The 15074-nt window shown below is 38.8% G+C and overlaps 1 protein-coding gene across 7 annotated transcripts in view; it reads right to left on the bottom strand.

The window, feature by feature from the left end:
• NRCAM (neuronal cell adhesion molecule) overlaps nt 1-15074 on the bottom strand; it is a 70252-nt gene that overhangs the window by 43849 nt on the left and 11329 nt on the right. For all 7 annotated transcript variants that reach the window (XM_008939048.1, XM_008939045.1, XM_008939049.1 and 4 more), the window contains 3 exons: nt 14628-14739; nt 12492-12676; nt 10910-11041 (listed from right to left, as the gene is read on the bottom strand). In XM_008939048.1, the coding sequence (XP_008937296.1) occupies nt 10910-11041; nt 12492-12676; nt 14628-14739 (429 nt within the window). The remainder of the gene's footprint in view (nt 1-10909; nt 11042-12491; nt 12677-14627; nt 14740-15074) is intronic.

The following is a 15074-nucleotide window of genomic DNA, read 5'->3' as shown; positions in this document are numbered from 1 at the left end:
TTTCCCTTATGTACAAATTATACAGTACCATTTCCTCAACTGTTCTGTAGTAACCTGAACTGTCAAACAGCTCTTGCATCACAGAATAATCAGGAATATAACAGAAAATAACAGTCTAAGATATTGATGAAGAATGAGAGCTGTGGATTTTGATACAACTGGATGAAGTTAGAGAGGTACAATGGAAAAAAAAATCAGCTTGTAGCATGCTGCATAAAAATGAACAAATTATAGTTTAATATTTAAAAAATAGATTAACATATTATTTATATTGAAACTTGAGGGTAATATTATTTATATACTATAATGAAAAATAAATGCATATGCATAAATGCATCATAGTTTGGTTGCATCATCAAAACTGACACCCTTACCTTTTATTGGAGCTTGAGAAAATAATTAGATTTATGGAACACATATTCGTATGAAATAGAAAAGATCAATTAACTAAATTAGCATCAATTTTCTTTAAGTGACAAAAATTTTCTTTAAGTGACAAAACCTTTTGATTCAGACAATACCTCAGTACTCATCTGTAAAGAAAATGGAGACATTTTTCCTACATTTTCTCAACTCTACTGAAGTAAGTATCAATTACTGGACTGTCTGGGAGAGAAGCAACCAGATGAAGAGGACCACAATTCAGTGTTCACATTGAAGGGTATTTCCAGCTTGGGTGAACTCTTAAGGGAATTTTGCACGTAAGGTAATTATATCAGTTTCCAAACAGGCCTCAAGAGCAGCTTTCAACTGCATTTTCAACTCATCTTCTATCACTCTGTATTCAAATCAACATCACCAAATTAAAAATTTCAGAAAAGAAGAAAAGGCTACTAGTGAAATTTTAAATGCTTATTCTCTGGACTTCTGGATTGCTGGCACTTATTTCTCTCCTCTTCTGCTTTACTGCCTATTGTGTTCCATGTTTCACATTGCTTCCTAGTCTATGTAAATGCCATTTTCATTAAAAGATTCATGGGCTGAAAATAGATGGAGCAGGTGAGTAGCCCAGCAGGCAGGCCAGTCAGCTGTGAGAAGTGGTCTGTTTCTGCATACAAATCACTGTTAAATGGAAAATACACACAACCACCACCCCAGGAGGTAAGAGATCTGCTTGTGGCCGTTCCAATCACAGCTACTCCCTGCCCCAGGCTCTGGCCTTCCCTCCACCCACACTCTCTGAACCCTGCAGCATTTTCTGCACGCAGACAGGTCTTTCATAGGTGCACAGACTCCCATACATAATACCTAATGAGCTGATGGTAGGCTGAGAAATGGAAGCCATTAGTTCAATCCTCCATGACTGAAGAAGGAACATCATATTAAAATAATAATCTAACCGCTAAATTATCACATAAAAAGAAGGACAGCATCCCCCCTTGCCACATCTCTTCAGTTATCTGAAGGAAAGGAGGTAGATGCCTGTTCTTAGAAAAGGACTTATAGCAGGGGGGGGTGTGTTCCAACAGGAAAAAGAAAAACCAACCTGAGGAAAGTGGCAGGTTAGTCAGTGTTTCCTTTTGACTGGTCTAGCCACTTGGACACTGAAGAGCACAGAGTTTGGAAAGCTCCCTGTTGAGATTGGTGTCTATTCAACAGTCTGCCTCCTGATATCTTCCTTGCCTCATCTTCCCACAGAACACAACAGAACCTACACATCTTTTTCCACGTACTGCACTGTTTTCTAGGACCAGACCCTAAAAGTGAGATGCTGCACCATTGAAGTGCTGGGGTTAAACCCCCAGCCCTGAATGAGGGTTGGCATATGGACGATGTCTACAACCAGGCAAGAAAGACCCTCCTGATTGGTTTTCACCCAGGGTCTGGCCATCCTTGGGTGGGAACTGATTAGGAGATCACCGCCAGGTGCCCCCACCTTCCACATTAACTTGGAGGTGGGGCAAGAAGCCACCTATGTAAGAACCGACCCTGCCTGTAGTGGGGTTGGGAGGTTTGTCTATGCAGTGTATGTGCTGTGTGGGGATTCTGGCTATTGGAAGGGCTCCCTGACTCTTCATGACAAGCTGAGTTCCCAGGATGGCAGGGACAGAACATGAAGTCCCTGAGTCCCTGCTATACGATTGGGCTCATGGCTTGGCTGCTACCATTGCTCACGGCTTGGCTCCTCACCTGGCTTATTCCCTTCTGTATGTCCACTGTGGTGGGTGAGTGCATTGACTTGTTTCTCCCTCTGGCTGTCTGGCACTTTGGATCTCAGGTGTGTGATGTGGGAGCAGAGGGAGGAGTTTGGCTGCTGGTCTGCCTCTTAATGGTAATGTCATTCTAAGTCAGAGAAGCAGTCAGCAGAAGAACCATATAACTGCTTTAGTGACCTTAGGCATGTGCTGCTGCACTCACACAAAGAGAATTGCTGAGGCTGGAAGAGACTTATAGAGGTCATCTGGTTCAACCTCCTGCTCAAGCACGGCCACCTAGAGCCAGCTGCCCAGGACTGTGCCTGGATGTGGGAAGGATCTGCAGGCAGTACTTTTGCCTAACATAACCCAGGATAATACTGGCCCCTTTGCCACAAGGGCACATTGCTGGCTCATGGTCAACCTGGTGCCCACCAGGATGCCCAAGTTTTTTTCTGCTAAGCTACTATGCAGCTGGGTGCCCCCCAGCACATACTGGTGCATGGAGTTGTTCCTCTGCAGGTGGAAGATTTTGGACTTTGCTGAACTTCACAAGGTTCTTGTTAGCTCATTTCTCCAGCTGTCAAGATCCTTCTAGACTGCAGCATGACCCTTTATCAGCCAATCCTCCTAGTTTTGTGTCATCAGCAAACTTGCTGAAGGCACACTCTGTCCCATCATCCAGATCATTAATGCAGACATTAAACATGACTGACCCATGAGGTACCCTGCTGGTTACTGATCTCCAACTAGACTTTGTGCTACCGATCACCAATATCTGGGCCTAGCCATTTGGACACTTTTTATCCACCTAGCTGTCTGCTTATCCAGCCCATACATCCACAGCTTGCATATAAAGATCTTATGGGAGACAGTGTAAAAGGACTCACTGAAGTCCAGGTACACAATACTCTTCCCTTCATCTATCAGAACATTAATTTCTTCATAGAAACGTATCAAATTGATCAAGAAAGACTTCTCCTTTCTGAAGTACTGATGGTTTTTCTTGTCCTTAATGAGCCTAGAAATTATTTCCAGAATTAGCTGCTACACCACTTTCCTAGGGATCAAGGTAAGGCTGACCAGCTTGGAATTCCTTGAGTTCCTCTTGCTCTCCTTGAAGATAGGAGTAACTTGCTTTCCTCCAGTCTTCAGGCACTTCTCCCAGTTACCATGATCAATCAAAGATTGTCAGGAGTGGCCTTGCAATGATATCTACCAGCTCCCTCAGCACTTTTGGGTGGATCCCATCCGAGCAAACAGACTTAGGTATGTCCAGTTTGCTTAAGTATTCCCTGATCTGATCCTCTTCCACCAACAGTGCATCTCATTCCAGCCTTTCCCCTGAGACCTGGAATTCCTGAAGGTCAGTCTTGCTAGTAAAGACTGAGGCAAAGAAGGCATGCAGTACTTCAGCCCCTTCCAGGTCCTTTTCTTCTTCTTCAGGGGAAACAAACAAGCACTGCTTGTTTGCCTTTATGAGGATTCTGGTCACATTACAGGATGGCTGCATGCAAAGGAGAAAATGCTTTTGACACATTTGACAAATCTGAATTTGGCACCAATAGGCAAAGTAGCAAAGAACTGAATAATATTTAAAATGGGTTTGTACAATCGGTGTAATGAACGATGAGGGTTTGCTATAGGAGTTCTGCTGCTGTAACAGACAGTTGAACGTGTGCTCCAAACAACATCAAGTCTCAGCTTATGAACGTATTTATGTCCTTTCTGGACAAAGACTTGATTGTCTGGTTTCGCCTAATGATGGTTTCCATCGCTTTGTGTAGTAAGACACCTTCTTGACTGTAGCTGCATACAGCATATTCCTATATGGAGAATGTACAGCCTCCATCAGATCCTTCTCTCACAGCACCTCTTCTCTCACTTCTCATCAGCACCCTGAATATCTTCTGTTCATTTGAATACATACTTCCATCTGTTTCATAAACTTCAGATACCCCCAAGCAATTACTTTTGTTAGTATGTTTAAGTAACAACTCTAACACCATTATTAATTTTTTTCCTGGGAAGAAGAAAACAATGAAATTTGCTCTCTGAACAAAGGCATTTAAAACATACTGTTATGCTTAAAACTGGAAGGAAAAGACACAGATTTTGAGATTTTTTCTGTTGATTATTTCATTCCCCTGATCACTTTTAATTGCTGATCAATGTGCATTTATGAAAATTCAGAAAGCTAATCACAATGAACACAACTGTCAACTGATGATGCAGTATATAATAAAATGTTGTCAATCCAAATAAACAATACAAACTTCAGCCTGATCTGTAAGAAAGATGTGTACTTTGGGCAGAAAATTATTAAGACATGAAATTGTTCTACTGACTTTAAATTCTTTAGCTCAAATCTTTAAGGTCTGTGTAAAATTGGGAAAAAAAATCCATTGTTTGGAGTTGTGGGGCTTTTTAACTGAACATAAAAGGAAAGCGTTTATTACGAGGATGGTCAGATCCTGGAACAGGATGCCAAAGGAGTTGATGGAGTCTCCATCCTTGGAGTTAATCAAAATCTGTCTGGACACAGTCCTGGACCAACCAGATGCAGACAACACCCTCTTTCAAACAGTTAGGTTGGATTAAATGTTCAACCTCAACTACGCTGTGATACTGTGCTTTTAAAATAACCTAGCAACGCAGATCGAAAATAATTCAGTGGGAAGGAGGTATTGCCTTTGAGTGCAATTCTGTAATTTGTGATTGCTTAAAAAACAACAACCTGAAAATCATCATTCCTGACATCAGAGTTCCTTACGTTGTTACCACATTTTGAAATACAACCAAGTGAGTATGAGATCCAGCTGACATCAGAAGTTCTCATCTCTGCTGGCACTGAACCAGCATGGGGTTTGTTGCTTAAGTAGTATGATATATATATATTTTTTCCAGAAGCACACTGTGCATTACAATCATAGTTTGTAGGATAAGTGAGTACTAACTGTTTCTATTCTATAGTAAAAATGCTGATGTCATCATCAGATGTTCCACTAGAGATTCTTTCTGGCTGAAAACAAGCTGGAAACAAAAGGGACAAAGTGATTTGACTACTTTGCCCTGTATCAGTGAGAACACATACATCTTTTGCATATGCAAAAGCTAATCTTACCTAGGTCAGTAAAATGTCACAGAAAAACACAGTGAAAGCAAAGAATAATTTCTCTTTAGAAGAGAGCTCTTCAGAATCCTGCACCTTCTTTAGCAAATCAAAGTTATGAGTCAAAAGTAATCAGTCCTGCTATGCATTTACAATGACCACATATGATTGTTGGAAGACAAACGTAATAACACCAAGTCTAAGTGCTACAGGGCTTAGCCATTTCTTCAGTGAAGCTGAGCTATCATTTTGCATCAGTAGCAGAATATTGGTTTCTCAGAGAAGCTGAGCCAATTATTTGATTTAGATTTTGTGATAGAAACACTCCTCCTGTTTGAACTAACTGAACTTTGGTCCAGGCAGATGCTCAGTAAGTAGGCCTAATCAAAACTAATCCTATTGTGTCAGACTATCAGTGAGGACTCAGCACCAAGCCCTTTAATATGCTTTGGCTGGAGACTTGACTGAGAAGTGGCTGAAATTGCATTAATGCAGCAAAAAATCTGACTACAAATCAACCATTTTTACGCTACAAAGCTCTGCAGCCATCAGGGCCTGTGGAGCTCTCCTTCTATAGCAGCTGGACACGTGGCAGTGATCTCCCCCTGAGCAGGGATGCCCCTCAAGGTCACTCCCTGAGGCAGAGGGATCCCTTACCTGACACCACACATCGATGCATTAGGAAGTAACATTTTTTTTGCACGCACGTGACATTGAAGATACAGTAAGCTTATGTGACAACCTCTGTATCCCACACTAACTTTACTCCAGTAGAGTATTGACCACCTATCCATCCATTAAATATTTTACATTATAATTTACTGTTTAGAGCTCAATAAACTCACTGCTAAATCAGATCTGTGGAATCTCTTACTCTTCTCCTGTGACAGAATTTTATACTGAATGTTTATTGTTGTAATTCTACTATTGCTATAATTCTGTCCTTAAATTTATGCTCAAATAATAGGGAATGTAAATGGAAGCATGAGACCAGTACTGAACTGACTCTTAAGCCATGATTTTCAACAACTCTAACTTCAGAGATAGCTTTGAAGACCCTGTTATTGTGGAAATATACGAAGAAATAAAACCCAGAAGGTTAGGTGTTTTTTTTCTGATATGAATGTAGAAACAAATGGTCCTTATATAGAGATGGTCATGTTTGCTTTTCAAGTTCTGACAGGATCACAGAAACATTTATATTATAATAACTTCTGCTAGAAGTACCATTCATTCTTCTTGACCTGCTTATTCTTCCAAAAAACTCACATTCATGAGTAATTTATGAATATAGTAACCATTTTCAAAACCAGAAAAGTCTTTCTGTGGTTAAAATTAACTACAATTGAATGACTGAAATGTAAGACTTATTTGTATAATTTTAGACATCTGGTTTCATATAAGATTATCTACAACAACAGGAGAATGTGGTAGAACATCCAGTGCGTAGACATTGAGGTGGCTTGATAAAAAGATATGCCCCTTATGGAGGGACCTCCTGTTTCTCTGTAGATCATAAACCACACAGTCTATGAATGAGCATCCAGTTAACAATCCTCTGGCTATGGCTGACTTTCCTCACAGCATTTGAAAGCTCAAATCAAGCTATTATGCAAGACAGATCTGTTCTTTCACATCTCTGATCATATTGCAATCATATTATGTATTTAGAGAACGTTATATGACTAGAAAACTATACTTCCAGAATTGAATACAAAACTGGTAGTGAAATAGCAAGGGTGGGTGGTATAGTGCCTCAGACACTTGAGAATCTATAGGGTCAAATCAAGACTTAACCTAAACAAGAAAACCAAGAAGTTTAAGCAATCCAGTTCTGCCTTACTCTACCTGTTACAGTGAACGGACAAAGACTTAATTCTGGAAGAGACAGGACATAGAAGATGCCCTTTTCCTTTTCTTACTAATCTCACTTGCTCCTCTACAAAATATTTTCCTGTGATCAATAAAACGCTGGTGTCCAAGTTTCTGATTTTGATAGTGCTACTACCTCCAAAGGAACAGCAGGTTATTGCCACAACTCGCCTTTGACATGTGTAGAATAAAACAAAAACAAACTGACCATCAACCATAAAAGTTTTTCTTATCTGCTGCAGTTCTGTGCAGGCCAGACACACAGTTCCAACACAATGACAGCAGAAGCAATGGCTAGATGTTTGCTCTGGCAGTCTTCTCCTCTCTGAGACTGAACTCTTCAGGGCACTAGAGTCTAGCAGACTTCTCCCCACCCTCCCATGGCTGTGGTGAGCAGCTTGTGTGTGTACTAACAGAGAACATGAAGGATGGCAAACTTCTGAAGCAGGGATTGTCTAGGCCTTTCATGAAGGAAATCTAAGGGCTAATGTTTCTCCCTTAAATTCAATGCAACTATTAATGGAGACTAACTAAAACCTAAGATTCAATGTGAAATGTGATATAAACAAGTGAAGAACATGTTGAAAGAAGATAAACAGTGCCTTTCAGTGCAGTACTTTGTATAAATCTAAGTGTGTGTATTTGATATTTAATAGCTCATCATGAACTATAAAGCACTGAACCAATAAATTAGTCTTTTGTGGAATATTTGCAATGCTTTTCTGAAGTCCAATTATGAAAGTGCTTCTCCTTCCCAATTAATCTGTGTTGTTACTTTCTTAAAAGTTGAGATACTTTATGCATGGTTTCCCTTCTGTAAAACCCTGCTGAATATCTAAGCAGGAGAACACAACGGATTACGCAGTGGTATAAATAATGCAGGACTTGGGTGTTAACTGAAGCACAAGGCAAGGCAGAGTCACAGCCTGAACTTTCAACTGCTGCTTGCCAAAGTAATTCTAATTGACTTCAACGGGACTGTGCATGTGAGTTCAAATTACTCCTGTGAGTAAACATTAGGAGGTTAGGTCCTTATCACACCAGCATGTCTGAAGCAGCTTTCTACTCAGACATGCTGGAATTTTTCTTCTAAGTGCTATTGTTGATGAAAATTAATTAAAATATTTCAAATAAACCTAAATTCTTCCTTTAGAAATATCTCTTTAATCTGAGTAATATAATCTTGAACAAAATCTACAGCATTGCAACTTTTTTGTTTTTCCTAAGTGTTTAAGACACACCACATTTTATTTATTTTTTCTTATTCTACCCTTTCCTGATTGGTATTTGATCCTCACCCTTTGACTGAGAGATGGACGAATGGTTTGTTCTTCAACATTCCCCCCTCCTTGTCTGAGTCTATTATGGAAAAACAAAACCGGAAGAATTAAGCATCTCCCAGTCGTGCTTTCCAATAGAAAATTAAAGTACTGCAAACAGATTACTGGGCCACAGGAGGCACATTGTGGGATATATGATGACAGCAGGGCTTTGAAATTCAAATGTAGCTCTTTTTCTTTGAAACCCTGCCATGGGTGTAGCTCTCACAGCACTGCCCTGAAGCTGAAACAGCTGCTTTAGTTTCCTTTTACAGTGATTCACTAATCATTCAGTTGAAAGAAGGGCTCAATTCTGTAATTTAGTAACAAATGAACAAAAAGGCACACTGTACTTGGTAGTGTCCAGACCAGCTTTTTATAACTCAGAATAATACAAACTCAGAAGAATCTTAAGAACTGCACTTTCTGTGATCGCAGCGCTTCTCAGTTGCCTCAGTGTACTGCAGCATCCAACCTGCACTTATATATTTAAGGTGCCTCAAACTTCAGCTTTCTCAACAGTGAAAGTGACATTTAACTGAGCTACACAGTTATTTATTTCCTGTGTTCTTTTATTTTTTTTTTTTTTTGTTCCTACTGAGGTTGAGTGGGTAATTTAATTAAGGTCTCTTAAATTTTACAGAGTTCCCTTCAATAAGACTCTGTGTATTGATTCCTCAAGGACAGCCAGCCAACATATGCTGCCCTTGTATTTGAGAAATTCAGTGGCACCCTGCAGCTGCTTCTGAAAACTCTGTGTCTTAGTGTTTTACTGCTATCCTGCAAGAATGCAAAACACATCATCACTTTTCTGGATAATGTTCTTTTCTGTCATTTGAATGGCATGTCCTACAGTTTTGACAAGGAAGCATCAAGAGGAGAAGGTGACTCTCACAGCCAGGCAAAAAAGATTCTACTAGTCAGGAGGCCTGAAAGGAAGAGTTGGGGAACTATTGGGACAGAAGGATAAAAGTATCCTCAAAATAAATTAAAAAAAAAAGTTACTATTTCACATATAGTTAACATTAAGGAAGATAAGACCACCAAAAATGCAGAAAGCAAAGAGCAGGACAGTTACCAAACTTTGATTATAAAGCACGCATTATGATATACTTATGTACAATATATACAATATTACACTGGTATTTTCCTGTTTTGCTGTAATACCATTGTTTGATGAGGTGGTTAATGTCAGCTTGCATAACTTAAGCAATGAAAACCTCTCATTTTAAATCTCGGGCTAGAGATCTCAACCTACATTTAATTAGGATTTGTGAAACATGTTCTTGGCTAAATATATTTCTGTTTCAATATATACCCTTACTTTTCCCCACAAAGTTGTGTAATTTTTCCCTCCAGTTCACTTTAATCTGTCTTGTATCCCAAATACTTTGTATATATCTAATGATATATATATATGTATAATGATAATTGCTATTCCCTAGATTCTTTTAGATTTACTTCAACAGACTTAAACATCTCTGGAACTCCTGAAAATTACATTGCTGTACTTCCAACAGGTCAGCACAGACCAATATTTCAGACCACATTCTCTCTCAGGAGTCAAAAGGGTAGGTTGTCTGGTTTTGTAATACCATTTTGTGAAAGAGCAAGGATAAAGGTAGAAGAACCAAGAGTGACTTTATGGTATACAGGCTATGCCGGGTGCAAACCTGACTGACAACACATTGCAGTGTCCTCCAGCAAGTTCTTCCCGAGTAAAGTTGTGCTACACATAGCAACTATCCTCTGTCTGACATGCAGTGTTGCCACTCACAATACCGCAGCAGTTAAGTGTCTCAGTCACCTATTCAGGCTTGCTCTTCTTACCCATGCACACAGAAACAGCTGTTTCAGCGCCATGGGGGTTCCTTTTCTCTGACACCTACTTGGCACGAACTGTTTGCCGGGCACTTGCTGACGCACACAGTCAGCTTTGCTGCTGGTGCCTTTAGTGCTGAAGCCTGGGAGGCTCAAACATACTCTAAGCTTCAAATCCTGAAAAAGTGCTCTGAACAGCCACAGATGTGAGGTCTTGAATTTTTATGCCACCTTTACGATTCCTAGACAAAATTAGAGTTGCAGTGGGAGAGCAAAGGAGAGATCTAGCAAACAACTGCCATGGCAACACAACAGTCAAAATTACACCCTGCCAATATCCCTGTAAAAGGGGCATGTCAAGCTTTATTACTACACCCCACCTCCACATGGGTACTACCAGCAGAACACTACCCAGAATAACCAGGAGTACGGTCACCTATGATTTTAGTGTTCTCAAGCACGTTAGAGGCATATTTTGTTGTTCTACTTTTACAAACTGCAGTATTTTTATCACTTCATTTATAATTTAGTATTACCTGTCAGGCAAAACCTACTAAAATACATGGCCTTCATTTACATTTGAAAAAAACAACCCTGATATTGCTCATATTATCTTACTCATCCTCTTGTAAGGTAATTAAGAGTCTTACTTGCTATAGGAACACCATTTGCTAACCAGCTTATAGTAGGCTTTGGGTTGCCGTTAGCTCTGCAGATCAATGTCCCATCTTCTCCAGGAGATAAGACCAAGTTTCTTGGTGCTGTTATCCAGTATGGGGCAGCTGGGGTTAGGAAGAGAGACAAAGCAGTTGTTCTCAAAAATTTTGTACAGAATATCGTAAGGCATAGTCATAGTAACCAGAAGATAATTCAAATAAGGTATGTATAGATATAGACCAAAAAAGGTACGTAAAGATATAGACTTACACTTACACCATTATTTATTTAAAAAAAAACAAAACAAAAAAACCCCATATATATGCATGTGTGCATGGGATACTCGGTGATTGACTGGTATTTTATAGCTTCACTAAACTGAGCTATAGTCTACCCACTGCATTAAAATTCTGTCATAAGCAACAAACGGTTCTTTGTTCCATTTACTTCAAATCTAATTTGCTTTTCCTAAAGAAAGCAAAAACTATCTCAGTATGGCATCTGCAGAGACTAGAGTGGTCTTTTGAATAATTTCAGATATTCATGCTCACAGCACTTAAGCTGTAAGAAATTAATTTAGGTTTGATTACATAAGAAGATTGCATGTCAAGGGTGAAATTTAGAAATGGCAAAATCCTTGGTCTCACTGAAGTCAGTAGGTGATTGCAGTGGGACCAGATGTTTACATGAGACAGCTGAAAACCCACAGAGCTCAAAACGGATGGAATACTGTACTTACCAAATATCTATGTGTCTTTATCTTTTATAATAAATAACCACAAATAGCATATGTTATCTCATTTTGCAAGTAAATTTCAGATTTTTGATTGATGGACAGATGCAAAGAAAAAAAATTAAACTTTTGCTCTTAAAAAGGAGGTTAAGTGTGATCCTAAAATGATGCAGGTCTACAACAAAATAAATGGCTATTTAGCATGCAAAGTAAGCACTACAGCTGATTATTTCAATGACTAATTAGCTGTCATTACAGTTTTTTTGTTTCAAAACATATTTACAATTCCTATTTGGAAAAACATACTGCAAGTGGTTTTAGAACTAGTAAGACATCATCCTGGGTAAAAAAACATGAAGAAGCTAGAAAACTAGAAGTGCTAATTAAGAGAGAAAAAGCAAGAAGAATTTAAGACCATAAGACAACAGGAAAACAGAGAATATGAATAGAGAGCAGAAAAAAAACCGGAGAATATAAGATGAAGAGAAGAGATGGGAAGAAAGAGACAAGAATGAGAAAAGCAGTGTAATGAGAGATAATCAAATGATCTAAATTAAATGTAGCATGGGTAGAAGCTAAGAAATTATTACTGTTGCAGTACAATATCAATTTAGCTTGATGTTTTACAAAATAACATATTAAAAAAAAAGAGATTAAAGATAGTGAAATCCTCCCAGTGTTATAATTCAGTCATTTCGACGATCATTTCCTCGGCTGTTTGTTTTGTTATGTTTTTCACCATCATTATTTGTCCTTTCAGCAATATTTTATCCTAGAAAGCTTACTTCAATCTTGCGTGCTGGACACCAACAATATTACATTAAGGATTATTTTAGTATTACCTTTCACGGTTACTGAAATAACATGATGAGCAGAACCTAATGCATTTCTTGCTATACATTTGTAGTTCCCAGAGTCAGCTTCAGAAACATCTATAATCTTGAGAGTTTTCTTAAAGTTTTCCAAAAATGTTCTGTTGGCTGGCAGTTCTCCACCCTCTTTAATCCAGCGGATTGCTGGTGTGGGTCTGGAGAAGCAAAAGCAGACTGAATTTAGGGACTGGGGAAAAAGAAGATGAGAGCTCAAAACATTAATTTTTTGAACATACATTTTACAAATACTTATTTTAATAGCCTGTACCCAGATTCTGGGGCATGTCCAGAAACCATGCAAAATATGCCAGCATTTGTTTCTAGGAAATGACAAGCCTCACTAACACTGTCAATGGCCATCTGTTTGTAGGCTTCATAATTATAGAATACATTTGTCTGCTCATTAATTTAAAACCCTTGATGGTTAATCAATGAATACAAGTATATTCCAAATCTTATTGCACTTGTACTATTAAATTGATGCTCATGGTGCTCTAAAAGCTAGCTTCTAAATAATGACACATTTAGAATTGTCCTTGATGTGAGCAATATCCTAATGCTTCATAAATGTCATAAATCTTACAGCAGAGCTGTAAGGAGGCATAAATATTTCTGATGAGAAATCAAGAAAAGAAGTCAGTGCTGAGTCAAGTATAGCTACTTGTCACTGCACCATGTCTAATCTTGGCTATGCCCAATGTTGCCCACTGAAGCTGAAAGTTGTTCAAACACAGAGGCATATTTTTTTAAATGACAAGGTGTGTTTACTGAGTAGAAAGTTTTCTCTCAAACAGTAATGACTCTGGGGAAATACTCCCTTAGCAGTCAGATTTGTAGTATCACATGTTTTATACCAGAGACACCTAGCAAAGTTGACTTTTAATTATGGTATGAGTAACCAGGAATAGTTGTTTTAAACAAAATCTCAATCTGGTCCTTTATGGACAACTTTGTAAGCTCCCCTCACTGAATCACTATTTCAGAAAACTACATGATGGCTAAAGTAAAGCCATCTAATGTACAATGCTCTCATTTCCCCCCATTTTTATCCAGCTGTTTCACTGGGGTTTGGATCGCTGAATACTTTTATTGCAGGGTTCTCAAAAAGCATGTACCTCTACTGCAGGTGAAGATTACTGGAGCTGACGCTGCCCCCACCCACAGATGTGCCTGTGCTGGAGGTGCTGCTGCAGACACTGAGCAGACGACAGCCGAGACGGGGTACAGGTACTGCTGCCTGTCTCAAGCTGTGCTTGCGTGTGCCCCGTGGAGCTTACACAAGTGAACACGTGCCTGGTGCTGTGCTGCACCCTTTGCAGTTATTGGCTTTCCTCACAGCCACCTCAGAGCACCCTGCATTATATGCTGCTGTGCACTGTAAACACGTTTACCGTTCCTGAAATGGGTACTAAAGATTTTCTGTTTCTGCACTAACCAATCTATTTTCCAATTTCTTCCTGAGAGTGAAACTGATTTAAGATCAAACTAATTCATTAAGTTAAATTGCCCTTTAGTAATTTTCTACTTGCACAATAACCAGCAGAAGCAAATTTGCATTACATCGAAGAAACAAGTACCAATTAAACCCAATTACAATGAAAAATTGGATGTAAGCAGCTGAAGGTATGTTCTAAATACTCCCACCTTCATGATCTACTAATTATTAGCATATGTCAGCAGCTTTTTCAGATTGGAGAAGCAATACATTCCAATCTATTTTTATATAACCTGAGAGCCTAGTGACTGTAAGTTTAGGAAAAAAACAGTGGCTTGATTCCCGAGTGCAATTCTGCAGCTGTGTGTCTGAGTGTACCCCATGGTATTTCTTTCTTGTGCCCTTTAAAAACACAATGGTACAATCTGAATCCTGCGTGTAGGGTTTGGTGTATGAGAAGGCAGAGGCCATAGTTATGTTCACATCAGGTTTTAAGATCTGCTGATGCTCAAGTAAATGGTAGACATCCTTAAAAGAGCTCTTTCCATCTTACATTTCTGTTTCTTTGAAATACCCAAGCCTATGTAGTGATAACATTTTAAGCACCTCTGAAATATTTCCTTCTGTTTCTGTAAATTTACTTTAAAAACACTATCTAAAAAGTAACTCACAATCCTGCTGCAATGCACTCCAACAAAAGCACATTTCCTCTGAGTTCCACTTTGGTACTTGTGCTACCTGTTGGTGTTAGAAGAACTGGCTGCCTCTCTGTAACTGGCTTAGCTGGAACAAGAAAAAATAAAATAATTAATTTTTTTAAAATTTAAAAAAAAAAAAAAAAAAACAGACAACCCTGATCAAACACATACAACCATTCTCACATTTTGGACAGAGATTTTGCTCCACATTGGCCATTTAATTAAAAATCATTGCGTTAACACAATTACATAGATCAATGAATTAGGTTTTTGACAGACATAACATACCTCAACCTGTTAAATGCTGTAATTTTGAACAGAAACATGAAAAATGTTATTATTAAAGATGGGAGCAATTGATACATACTTTTTACATAGGCAACTATGCAGCCTGATGGATGGATGCTGAACCTTAATCCC

This window comes from Merops nubicus, unplaced genomic scaffold, assembly GCF_000691845.1.
Source record: "Merops nubicus isolate BGI_N331 unplaced genomic scaffold, ASM69184v1 scaffold1124, whole genome shotgun sequence".
NCBI lineage: Eukaryota > Metazoa > Chordata > Aves > Coraciiformes > Meropidae > Merops > Merops nubicus.
The sequence above is the reverse complement of the archived record's forward strand: the minus strand, read 5'-3'. Positions and strand labels throughout refer to the sequence as shown.